Source organism: Acipenser ruthenus, chromosome 43 (genome assembly GCF_902713425.1).
Source record: "Acipenser ruthenus chromosome 43, fAciRut3.2 maternal haplotype, whole genome shotgun sequence".
Lineage (NCBI taxonomy): Eukaryota > Metazoa > Chordata > Actinopteri > Acipenseriformes > Acipenseridae > Acipenser > Acipenser ruthenus.
Window position 1 is genome coordinate 5,221,141 of NC_081231.1, and position 12,951 is coordinate 5,234,091.

At 38.5% G+C, this 12,951-nt stretch overlaps 2 protein-coding genes across 5 annotated transcripts in view; both read right to left on the reverse strand.

Moving 5' to 3' along the window:
• The window catches only part of LOC117970363 (butyrophilin subfamily 1 member A1-like), a 184,794-nt gene that overhangs the window by 103,896 nt on the left and 67,947 nt on the right, over window positions 1–12,951 (reverse strand). The window lies entirely within an intron of this gene.
• Window positions 1,654–12,545, reverse strand: LOC131709387 (zinc finger protein 239-like). Its single transcript, XM_059011908.1, has 3 exons — window positions 12,385–12,545; window positions 3,212–4,219; window positions 1,654–2,926 (listed from the first exon to the last, which is right to left on the reverse strand). The coding sequence occupies exons 1-3, from the start codon at window positions 12,512–12,514 to the stop codon at window positions 2,889–2,891; spliced, it is 1,176 nt and encodes a 391-aa protein (XP_058867891.1). The 5' UTR covers window positions 12,515–12,545; the 3' UTR covers window positions 1,654–2,888.

Here is a 12,951-nt window from a genome sequence, read left to right on the forward strand (position 1 = left end):
TGTTTAATAGGTTGTGTACCTTGAATCAAGTGCATTTTTAAATCATCAACTGTAAAAGACCTTGAAAAATATGAAATATGTCCAAATGAACAAATAATTAGATCAATTATGTTAATTGGAATGAAAACCAGAAGACCCTGCGTCACTCTAATAATAGCATACTAATAAAAATAGAAGCAAACAGGACATATTTTGCCCAAAAGGAATAAGCAGCTAATGGTGATTCCACAAAAGCACCAGCTCTGTTACTGTCAAACAGTCTGAGGCAACTTCATTCTGCAGATTGTTTAGATCAATTATTCAAACTGTATAAACTATGAATGTAGTAATGATGGTAATGTTGCAGTATGTAGGTTCTGCAGATTTGTAACAAATGTAACATTAGTGTTAATTGTTTTCTTGCTAACCTTTCATGTTTTACAGTATTATATTTTTACAGCTCTAATATTGTGGTCTGTCATAATAATTGGATATACAACAATCTACACATTGCATTTCAATCCCATTGCACTGAAGCAGAGCTCCAGTAGACAGTAAGCTTGGGGTTTCTCAGTATTTAAACACTCAGCAAAGCAGATTCATTCATTCAGATTCATGCAAAACCAAAACGGCTTTTGCTCCAGTGCAAAGTTTGCACCACCTAAAATAAAAACAAAAAACACAAGGTTGCTTCAGCTTGTGTCTGCACTGGTGCAAGAGCTTAGAGGCCATACTAGCTAGATGAAGCACACACTGCTGCCACACCCAGGAAGATATTCTTAGTTTTGGGTGCTTTTAAACAATTCACTTATGTATTGTATACTGTACTCACTGACATTGGAACAGTAATGCCATTTATAGCTCAAATTAAATTTTAAAAATATCATAAATGTTATTGGCAGCTTTGTTTAACACTAGAACCGCCACGGTAGTCATTTTGACGGTTTTCACTTTTAAAATTTAAATTACTCTGCGTGTGTTAAAGATCCGCGGTTGTCTGTTCTTGACTTGTCCTAAATACATGTATTAAATACCCTGACGGTGTTTGAAAGGCAGCATCGCAAAAATAAAAAGGTTATGAGCACTTCTACCTAGAACCGCCAAAAGTAGTCATTTTGACGGCTTGTTTCAATACATGCTTTTTTTGTTAATATAACCTACAATACGCTATTTTTACATGTATACAAGCCAGTTTGTTATCTGTACCTCCACTAAGCTTACAGCAGTATGTATTTGAATAGAATATTGCTCTTGACGTCTAGATATGTGTTATCCAAATCTCTATTGTAATCATATCAATTCCTTGCCGTCTGGCTGTCTACGTGAGCGTATATAGTCTGCTGTCTTATAATATTACTATTACAAGAATTTTTCGAGAAATCTTTATTTTTGCGTTTTGATTTGAGTGCAACTACAGATAGATTTGCCTTGGCATCAGAAATTTGGAACGACTTCATTGAAAACAGCGTTGCCCGTTTCAAGCTAAACATAAAACATTACATGGACAAGCAGCTGTTTCTGACAAAAGCACGGTGTTGCTGGACAAACAAACCTGTCACGTTTGGGATCAAGTTTTGGTTGGCAGCGGACCCTACCCCTATCCCTACCTGTGCAAAGATTATTTCACTGTAATTAGCAAAACAGTTGGAAAATTTTTTTAAAAAACAGCCTGGTTGCAACAGTAAACAAAGAAGAAGAGCGTTTCCACCGTCTGCGCAAAACGTAGTACTCAGTGAAAGCAATCACTGGTTTTCTGTTGCTGTATTTTACAATGTACTGGACATGGCAGCCATCAATTCCTTAGTTTTGTACAATGAATGCACCGGGGAAACTATCAGTAGGAGAGACCTCTTATGATGCTAGCCACGGAGCTTTGGCAGAAACATTTTGATCAGAAAACTGCAAAGCAGCAGGGAAACGCAGCTCAACCTGGATACAGTGCACATCAAGAGACACACGCAACAGAAAACAATGGCAGGTAACTAAATGCAATAAAAATAAAACTTCTCATATCTGTGTCCAGTGTGAAAGAGCAGCATGTGGTAAATGCACATGACAAGTTGATAAGTGTTACGTCTGTGTGGATTGTGCTAATATAGGGGCTACTTTGAAGTACGTTTCCCTGAATGCACATTTCATTTTATTATTGTTTTTCATTTTTTGAAGTCGTGCTATGCAGTAGGCTAATGTGATAATGTAAATAATTACTTTGTTTTCACAATTTTGTATGTACATATAGCAGTTTACACCTGTTTACACAATATCTTCTTTTGAAATGTTTATTATTAGTTTTTCATTTTTTTACGTCATGCATTATATGCACTCATTTAGAAAATAAAGCCTTTTATGTTATTTTTGTAAATAATTACTTAGTTTTTACAATTTCGTATGTACATATAACAGATTACAGCTGTTTACACAATATCTTCTTTTGAAATGTTTATTTTATTATAGTTTTTCATGTTTTTACGTCATGCATTATATGCGCTAATTTAAAAAAAGGCTTTTATGTTTATTTTTCATTTAAATACAATGTTTCTGCTATGCAAATGTTAGATATGATGTTCATAAATAAAACTTTTGAGTTGTGTCTGACAGTTTGTGTTTCATTTTCATATCAAAGCTGTTTAAAATATACCCATCAAAATGACTACTGCTGGCGGTTCTAGGTAGTAGCATAAACCTGGCGGTTCTCGTGTTAATGTGTTGGGTTCATGTCACACATATAATTGTTCAGAGAAAAAGCTTGGCATATATTTCCAACGTGTCCCTTCTAAGTAGAATGACCCTGTAACTCTGTCCTAAAACCTCACAGCATGATGAGTGAGATTCATTTCCAATTCAGGGGCAGGAGTGGAGCTGAATCCCAGGGCTCTCCAGTTCATTCTGAAAGAATGGGTCTGTCTCCTTCAGGACTGGCTCTCACTCTGGGGACCCCCTTCATTCACTACACACAGAGAGAGAGAGGAGAGAGAGAGAGAGAGAGAGAGAGAGAGAGAGAGAGAGAGAGAGAGAGAGAGAGAGAGAGAGAGAGAGAGAGAGAGAGAGAGAGAGAGAGAGAGAGAGAGAGAGAGAGAGAGAGAGAGAGAGAGAGAGAGAGAGCGCATTAATCAGACAGCTATCCACACATTCAAACAAGCAGGGTGGAGAGGTGAGGGATTGTGAGGGAGGCTGGCTCCAGTGTGATTTCGCTTGTGTAGATGTAGGCTTCCTAACTGACTGAAATTCTTACCACATTCAGTACTGTGATACGGCTTCTCTCCAGTGTGAATTTGCTGGTGTCTTTTAAGGTCTCTAAACCTACTAAAGCGTTCCCCACATTCAGTACAGGGATACAGCTTCTCTCCAGAGTGAATTCGCTGATGTGCTTTTAGGTCTCCTGACTGACGGAAGCTCTTCCCGCATGCAGTACAGTAATATGGCTTCTCTCCAGTGTGAATTCGCTGGTGTCTTTTTAGGACTCCTAACTGATTGAAGCTCTGCCCACATTCATTACAGTGATATGGCTTCTCTCCAGTATGAATTCGCTGGTGTGATTTTAGGTGTCCCAATTCACTGAAGCTCTTTCCACATTCAGTGCAGTGACGAGGCTTTTCTCCAGTGTGAATTCGCTGGTGTCTTTTTAGGCTTCCAATCTGTCTGAAGCTCTCCCCACATTCAGCACAGTGATATGGCTTCTCTCCAGTGTGAATTCGCTGGTGTCTTTTTAGGTCACCTAACTGAACGAAGCTCTTCCCACATTCAGTACAGTGATTCGGCTTCTCTCCAGTGTGAATTCGCTGGTGTGTTTTTAGGCTTCCTGACACAGTGAAGCTCACCCCACATTCAAAACAGTGATATGGCTTCTCTCCAGTGTGAATTCGCTGGTGTGTTTTTAGGGTTCCTGACTGACTGAAGCTCTTCCCATATCCACTACATTGATGTGATATGTTTTCTGAACCCTTAAGCAACAAGCCAATAGGCTCCTCTTCAATGTAGAGAGGCTCCAGTTCAGTCTCTTCCTCTTTAATGTGGACAGGCTCCAGTTCAGTCTCTTCTTCTTTAATGTGGACAGGCTCCAGTTCAGTCTCTTCCTCTTTAATGTGGACAGGCTCTAGTTCAGTCTCTTCTTTAATGTGGACAGGCTCCAGTTCAGGCATCTCCTGTTTAATGCAGATAGGTACCAATTCCTGAACCACCTCCTGTTTAATGTAAACAGACTCCATATTTGTTCCTTGGCTTTCACCAAGATAGGGCAGTCCTGAAAACAGAAATGAAATGAAGTATTACGATCAGTTCTCTATTGGTGTTTTTACACTTATAACTCAGATCTGAACTGGCTTAGGTTTGATCAGATTCAAAGATTCTTCTCATTTGAGCCCCCGTTTACGCTTGAGCACAGACCTAGGCTGGCTGTGGCCCCGTATGCATGCGCATACCCCCTGAACTGCAGAGTGTGCCCAATAACATCATATCGACCAGCCCTTGCTGAAGACATTACCCCTGCCAGAACACAGAGGCAGAAGTGTTTAACCCTTTGCGGTCCATTTATTCAGTGTGTCTCAGGCGTGTCAGGTCCAATTTATTTTCACACACGCAGTTTATTTTAGACGCGCTGCTTAAAAGTATTTTTTCACAGTAAAACAGGTTTAAAAGTCTCTGCATATCAACAGGACACTCAGTACTGCATCTCCAGCACCGCCCCACCCCGTGTTTGCTTTATTTTTCACATACCTCTTCATAGTCATGTCTACTGATAAATCGTCTCCTGATCACTCGTTTTATCACCAAATTCCTCAAAAATGCGATCCAAGTCATTATTTTATTATTATAAGATCTCAAAAAGCTCTGCAAATGTCAGTGATATTCTTTGAGCGCTGGATGTTATCTCTGTGGTGCCGGGGCTATGTGTACTGCTCAGATCTGCCCCTTTTTCTCGGCTTCTATCGGTCTCACTCAGCCATTGAATGGTTTTCTCTGCTTTTTCCAGAGAAAAAACGACTATAGACCTTTGCTTTACGTCTTTTTTTTAAATAAATTTAGTCGTTGCCAATTATTTTTATTATTAATTTGGAATGGCCAATTATTTTATTATGCTCAGCTCACCGCTACCACCCCTGCGCTGATGCGGGAGGGAGGCACCATCTCTTGCTGCTTTTAACCCTTCCGCTCCGGTGAACATTCTACCTGTTTGAGGTCTGACTGACAGAACATGACCTTCAGCTTGTGTATCAGAATCATTTTCACCAAATTGTTTGACGGGTGTGTACTACCGAAACCTAAGATACTGAAATGCTGCACCTCATAATAAAAGATATTTCTAATGGCCTGGGGGTTTACTGACATGCATTTTGATTGGACAGTCATCTCTGATGTTTATCCTAGGAATATTTCACTACAGTTAATATTTTGTCGATTTATCTTTGGGTTTATAAACATTTTGGATGATTTAGTATGATTTCTGGTAAGCTTGTACTTGTGATCGCCGAATCTCCTGACAGACAAAAAAAGAAAAAAACAACAACTCACTCATCTAGCTTTCTGTCTATCGAACTTTACTTTTGTTTGGAGCCTTTGGAGATGTCAGTCATTTGGTAAGCAACCAATGGTTGTTTAAAAGGCTTAAAATGGGCGTCTACCATCACCATGACATCATCGTTCATATATGAATGATTTCTAGAGGCTCTTTTTTGGCACCAGTTAGGAGTAAATAGATTGTTTTCCAAATGGTTTCATGTGGGTACATCCAGCATTAACATTTTTGAAAATCCGGTATTGCACCGAATATAGCCTTGCAGCTAAATAACATTTCTCAAGAGCAGGCAAGGATAGCCCTCCTAGTTTAGAGAGTGAGAGTCTCCTTTTCTTTATTCTAGGCTGGGAACCTTCCGTAGAAAATCTACTCAGAGGGACTGGCAGCATTTCCAGTTCAGCATCTTCTACTATTAATTATTATACTGATTATTGGTAACCTAAAACTTCTTCACATAATATAATGATTTACATGCAAATAAACATTTTCCCATCCAACAATATGATTTTTCAAGCAGGTAGGTCATTTATTTGTAAGTTCCCTAGCAATACAATGTATTATTATATCATGATTTTAATGTCCATGTAACTGCTATCAGCTACTTTTGTACATGTCCAACTACTGAAACTTACAGAAATATTACAACAGCGCTTTCACTCTTTGCAGGAAATGAAATCAATGTGAGCACATTTTCAGAACTCAGTAACACGCTTATATGTAGACATTATTCTTGATAATGTTTCTTTGTAATGGCTTATCCCACAAGGTTGAAATGAAATGTTGGGGTTATTTACAAAAAGATACACATTAAACTATAGAACACAGTAAAACATCGCAATCCAAACGCCTAGAGGAGCAGCATCTTTGAAAACAGGAACAATTTATTAAATACCAGTAACAAAGTTAGTTCTGCCTGCTGCGGGCGTGTTTTGCAGAATGCTTTGATTCAGATCGGCAGGCAGTGTTCTGCAGTGCCAGTACCATGCTGGGAAATTATTAATATTATTATTTATTTCTTAGCAGACACCCTTATCCAGGGCGACTTACAATTGTTACAAGATATCACATTATTTTTACATACAATTACCCATTTATACAGTTGGGTTTTTTACTGGAGCAATCTAGGTAAAGTACCTTGCTCAAGGGTACAGCAGCAGTGTCCCCAACTGGGGATTGAACCCACGACCCTCCAGACAAGAGTACAGAGCCCCTAACCACTACTCCACACTGCCGCCCAATTTATTGATGCTCAGATTTGCGATGTTTAACTGTATGTGAATACTAGTCTAGTTCACTTTGACCCAGTTAATCCAACATTTTTCATTTGTCAAAATTGAAGTATGACAGTTTTGAGATATTAATGTTACTTGCAAATACACCATTGCAAAACACGTTTGCACTCTTTAAACAAAAGCTGTTTAGTGTCTAAACACAAGAACCATAATAATATTAATAATCGGGTTCATAACAGAAAACTGCTACTGATGTTAAAGGGTACATAAGGACCTTTTTTAATTTTATTGTGTTTCATGTTCCCATGTGTTGTTACAACTGTTTATGTAAGGTGTGTGTATGTATCCGCATGGACCTCTCAGAACTACATTTCCCATCATGCTCCTGCTCACTGGTAAATCCATCTCAGTTACATATGTGAGCAGGAGGATGATGGGAAATGTAGTTCTGAAAGGTCCATGTGAGTACATGGGAAGCTATCTTGAGGCAGGGAATGCAATTTAAAAGTTTAAAAAAGTGGTCAAAATGTAAAAAATAAATAAAGTAAAAAGGTCCCTATGTACCCTTTAAGCAGGACATGCAAAGTGAAATTCATGCAGTTTAATGTTAATATGAAAATGCACAAAAAACCTCAACTTATGTTGTTTCACTTAACTTTGTTAATTCTTTGCCACATCTGTTAAGGTATTTTCTGCATGCCATCAAGATTACAATTATTGCAGATGTGTTATTTTTAGTAGGAGACTCGTCTCTTTATTCTTTTTCCCCCTCTACTACAAAAATTACTTTATTTACAGCAGACATTTTATGGCAAAAAAATCAGCGTTGATAAGAATGTACTGACAGTCATTAAGTGCCGCAGTAATGCTGCTGCTATATTTTAGTCCCAGTGGTTTCACTCCTTACAGCTGCCTGCCTATAGCATAAAACAAGGCAGGCGGAAAGTTTATCAATGAAGATGCACCCTCAAAATGAGACTGAGCCAGCTGTGAGGTGGAGAAAGGGGAGATGATGGGAGAATGAAGCGAGATGACAGTGTACCTGATGAAAGTACAGCAGGGTTATTAACTGATGGGAGAATGAAGCGAGATGATAGTGTAACTAATGAAAGTAAAATAGCTGTAAAATAGGACTTGCCACTTTCACCAGCTCACACTGCTTATTCGGGAAATAAAAATAAATCAATCACCTACTGTGACAGGATGGCGTGTGTGATGACGTCAGGCCAGAAGCAGGTAGGGTGCTTCTGCCAACACAGGTCAGGCCGGGCAAATGCCTTCACTGATCCTGTATATGTTTGTTTTTTTAATTCTCTCTCGCTCCTCTCACCCTCGTTCCTCCTCTGAACATCCAACCCCCTCTGAGCCAAGAGTAGGTCTTTTATATTCGTGGCTGGAGCCTTAATTACCTATCAATAAATTACCTTATGAAGGCTCCAGCCACATTCCCATGAGAGTTATAGGGAAGGGGTTTTAACCCCATACCCACGACTACAGATTACAAGACCGGCTCTCTCGCCGGGCTCAAACAGCAAATAATAAAAGCCAACTACAACAGCAGTCATTACATTCTTATTGTAAGCACACAGTGCTTAAAAATGCAGCACAACTTCAACTGTTCACTTAATCAAAAACAAAAAGATGTCATGAAAATATCTGCTTACATAATTCAGTCAAACTTGAATTTGTTACTAAACAAGAAGGCACCGTAATCAATTACAGCTTCAAAATGCCTCCGAATACACCCGCACCCAATGAGATTGAGCAAGATACACGATTACAAATAACAATAATAATAATTTTAAACCTTCAATGTTATTTAGGATTCAACCTATTTAAAAAAAAAAAAAAAAATAAGCATCAGAATAATATTCAACTCGCAGTCCATCGTTGGATTTAATGCAGCATCAAGTCTGTTCTGCTGCACACAACTCGCTATCCTGTTGTTGTCTTCAGATATTAAAAATCCAAACACCGCTCTTTAGAGACTTATTTACTGCAGGATGATCACACGTTACACAGCACTGGGAAAATGAGTGTCTCAATGTTCTTGCATTAATGACCAAACATTAAATTCTGTGCTAGAAGAAATTCAATCATGTCTGCCGATAGCCAGTTGTGTTTTTTTCCTTATATCGGTGCCATGCCTGTAGGCTACCAATTATCAGTGCACCCCTATTATTAACTAAAAACATGTAAACTGGAACAGAAATAAAAAAAAAATTCTTGAAGTGCGTCCTGAATTATTATAATAACGCGATGCAAAATGCAAAGTGAAATGCAAGTGCTTTGAATGAAATGACTGAACTAACATGATGTCACTGCAGTTTAAAGGTACCTGTATTTGGGCGATCTTAAATCAATGAAAATTACAGAACATTTCAAAGTAACCCTTGCGTGTAGGGTACACATGCTTTCAGCACATGTACACTACACATGCTAAGGAGGAGTGTTAACATGAACAGAAAAATGTAAGATCAGCAGATGACAGAAAACACTTTAATCCCCATTAAAATGAGCGACAACTTTTACAAAAACTCTACCAAGGAAATGTTATGGATGTTATGGATGTGACATTTGGTTTTATTTAAACACCATTATTTTGAATCACTGTAAAATATTTTAGTTTATCCCAAGAAAAAATAATATTAGTAATATTAGTAACTTGGTATTACATTCCCATAGTCAAAATGTGACATATTTACAAATGTGTGACTAAAACATGTATCCTACCATTGATACCTAAAATGAATGGAAGTCAGACTTCGGAATGGTTTTTTTTAAGTAACTTTAAATGTCTGTAAAGTGAAGAAAAGGCACAAACTGAACAACAATACTGCATGCACATATATACACCCTTTAGTAAAAATACAGGAAGATACGTTTTGGATAAATGCAGCTTGTTGTTTTCATGGCCATGGCCACTTTATCCTGGAATTGCCCTTCTACTATTGGTTGTAGTATTAATTTTGCTACAAGCAAGTCGCTACATAGAAAAACATGGCCGTCATGAGCCAATCAAATTTCAGCTATGGCCAATTTGCACATATTGCAGTATTGATTTAAGGTACAATGTTGTAGACTCGTGAATCTTCATAGAGTGCCGGTAGAGGCCTTTGGGTAATTGTGTCAGAGAGAAAACAAAGTCATAGGTCACATGGTTTGGCAGCCATATTGGATCTTTCATGAATATTGGCCAATTTAACAAAATCTTCTCCAAAACCTCTTATGGTACAGATGTGAAACTTGGGGCACATACTACCATTATGGCCTATATTTAGATTTGTTCAACACAAGTCGATTGGTCACATGGTCTGGCAGCCATATTGGATTTGTCAAAAATATTCAAACGTCTTTTTCCCTGAGGTTGTCTATCAAGGTTGTGCAAAGCAACTCGCTACATAAAAAAAAAACATGGCTGCTGTGAGCCAATCAAATTTCAGCTATGGTCAAATTGCACATATTTGCACATATTACCTTGCAAAATCTCAAATGCAAAACTTGCAACACATACAAGAACCCATACATGCTCCATCAAAAAATGTCTTTGACTGTGACCTTTGACCTCTCCATAAGGTCAAATGAAAAACTAGCCTATAACTCCTTAGAAGGCGCAGATAGGGTCATGGTTATTATGGAACACATAAAAACCCACATATGCTCAAAAACATCTTTGACTGACATTTGACCTCTCCTTAAGGTCAAATGCAAAGATGGCTTATAACTGTTTAGAGAGTGCAGGTAGGGTCATGGTTACTATGAAACACAGATAGGAACAAGAATGCCTTTGAAGCCCTCAAGTTGCTTGTAACTTCTAGTTTATATACATTTCAATTTCAGTTGCTGTTTTGTAATTTGGTGTTATTCCCCCCAAAACACCAACGCTATAATTATTAGTTTTGCTCAAATTCTTACATGAAAAAAAAATTGAGCCAGTAGCTCTGCCATGGTTCAAGCAGCAGCTCCCTGTGTTATGAAACGAGTAGGAGAGATAACATAATAGTGAACAAAACACAATCTTGAGACGGGGATCCATTTGTTTTCGTTTATTTGTGTGTAATACATTCTCACTACCTTATCTGTTTTTTAAACTAGTAAACATGTGCTTTCATGAAAGGGGTTAGAATGTGTGTGCTTAAAAACAGCACAGCTTTTCTCCCTCTGAATCGAGTGTCCTGCAATACACCATAACAAAAGTGAAAATCCTTTGCAACTGTAAATTTCCAGAACTGTGAAGCTATATAAAAGCCTCTCAAATGTAAACATGTACCATTGTGTACCTCCAGCTGTTCACCATTGTGATGCAGAGCACTCTCCATTGCCTGGCCAAGTTTATTTCGATTTTCTTTTCTTCCCAAAGTTGCGTTGTTTGAACAGGGTTTGTAACAGCGGTTAGCAAACTACACTGCAGACCAACCAACTCATTTGACCACTATCGATATTAAACTCCAGCCATGGGCAAGTCTTCAGCCAGTTTGCCTGAAAACCTAATAGTCTAATCTGATCTATGTGTTAGCCAGTGGTGTGTGACCGAGTTTAGTAAAAATACCTGGACTATTTATTTATTTTTACCAAAAGTACCTGTCGTATTTTTTCAATCAGGAAAGTTTGTTGTGTTTTAAATTGGATTTTTATACAATTTTATTTTTACAATGGACAAGTGACCTGTATTTCACTTGTATAACAATGAGGCTGTGAATCACTCAGAAAACACTGATTTGTGTTTGTTTGAATTAACAATTCATCACATAATAGGCTCTCTGTATTTATTTGTTGGTGTTTTATGAAGGAGTATGAAATCGCCTTGGTGCCTTGGGATGGATTGATATTTTGCCTTTTTGACCCCTAAAATTGCCTTGCCCTTGCCCTTGGGGGGGAGGGGGGTAAAATACCCCCCCCCCCCCCAACAAAGGCAACATTGCCTTGCTCTTCATGACCTTAACTTCATGCCCTGCCTGTATGAAAATAAAAAATATGTGCTTACCACAAAAACGTGTTTCTTTCACGAAGCAATATTAAAAACCCTGTGTGACGTTCCACAGCACGAGTTTGGAATTGAGGTCTCCCTCAATGTTTTAAATGATAGCAGTAGAATAAAACTAGTAAAGGAAACAAAGATACACTAAATTGAAAGTATATTTAAAAATGATTTCAAACATATTAAAAAGGATATGAACCCAGTTTCCCATGCGTGTTCAGGTAAGTGTAAACCAATGGGATCCGCACAGTATTGACGTTTAGGAAAGCGCTCCTGTTACAATCATTACGGTACACTTGAACACACTCTGCAGTCACTGAAATAATAATTATTTTAAAAATTCCCGATCCCCGCTTCTGATTTCCGATTAGATCTAGGCTCTAACTTCCACGCTGTCTCAGGAATAGAAAATAAACATCTACGACAAAAAAAATACCCAGATCGCCAAACACAATATTTACCCGCTTTCAAGCTCAGTTTTTCAGCGCTGAGCCCGCGGCACGGAGACTGCAACTGAGGAGATATGAATAAAAACAAACACGCCGCTTCACAAATACAACACACACACACACAAAAACAACGCGCTCCTACCACACTACAACCCGGACCTTTCAAAATAATACAATATAACAGCGCTCTGTAGTTTATAAACACATTGTAGAGCTCCATGCAGACTCTCTCACCTCCTCTCTGCTCTCCCTCAGTGTCTGAACGGATAAAACAACGCGCTCCTACCACACTACAACCCGGACCTTTCAAAATAATACAATATAACAGCGCTCTGTAGTTTATAAACACATTGTAGAGCTCCATGCAGACTCTCTCACCTCCTCTCTGCTCTCCCTCAGTGTCTGAACGGGTCTGTCTCCCACAGGACGAGGAATATACCAATCACAAAATACAAACCGTTCAGCGCGGTTTAACAAGTCATCTAATATGGACCGCAAAGGAAATTGTGATACCGGGGAGCTTTTAATTAAAAATAAACATCACTTTCAATTGTATCACCGTAAACGAGCTGTTTGTAGCTCTAGTTTTTCCAGTGAATACAATTTTAATTCAAGTAACCCCCTCCTCCATGTCGGAGTTGGTACAATCTTTTATGAACCGGAACGCTGTGGCTGGAGGCAGCAGCGCCGATGCAGCGAGTTTTTCGCAGATATGTAATCTGTGTTTTGTACATATATTGATATTTCCCGTCCTCTTCTTCAGAACAAGATGTTTAAACACTGACGGTATATCCATGATAA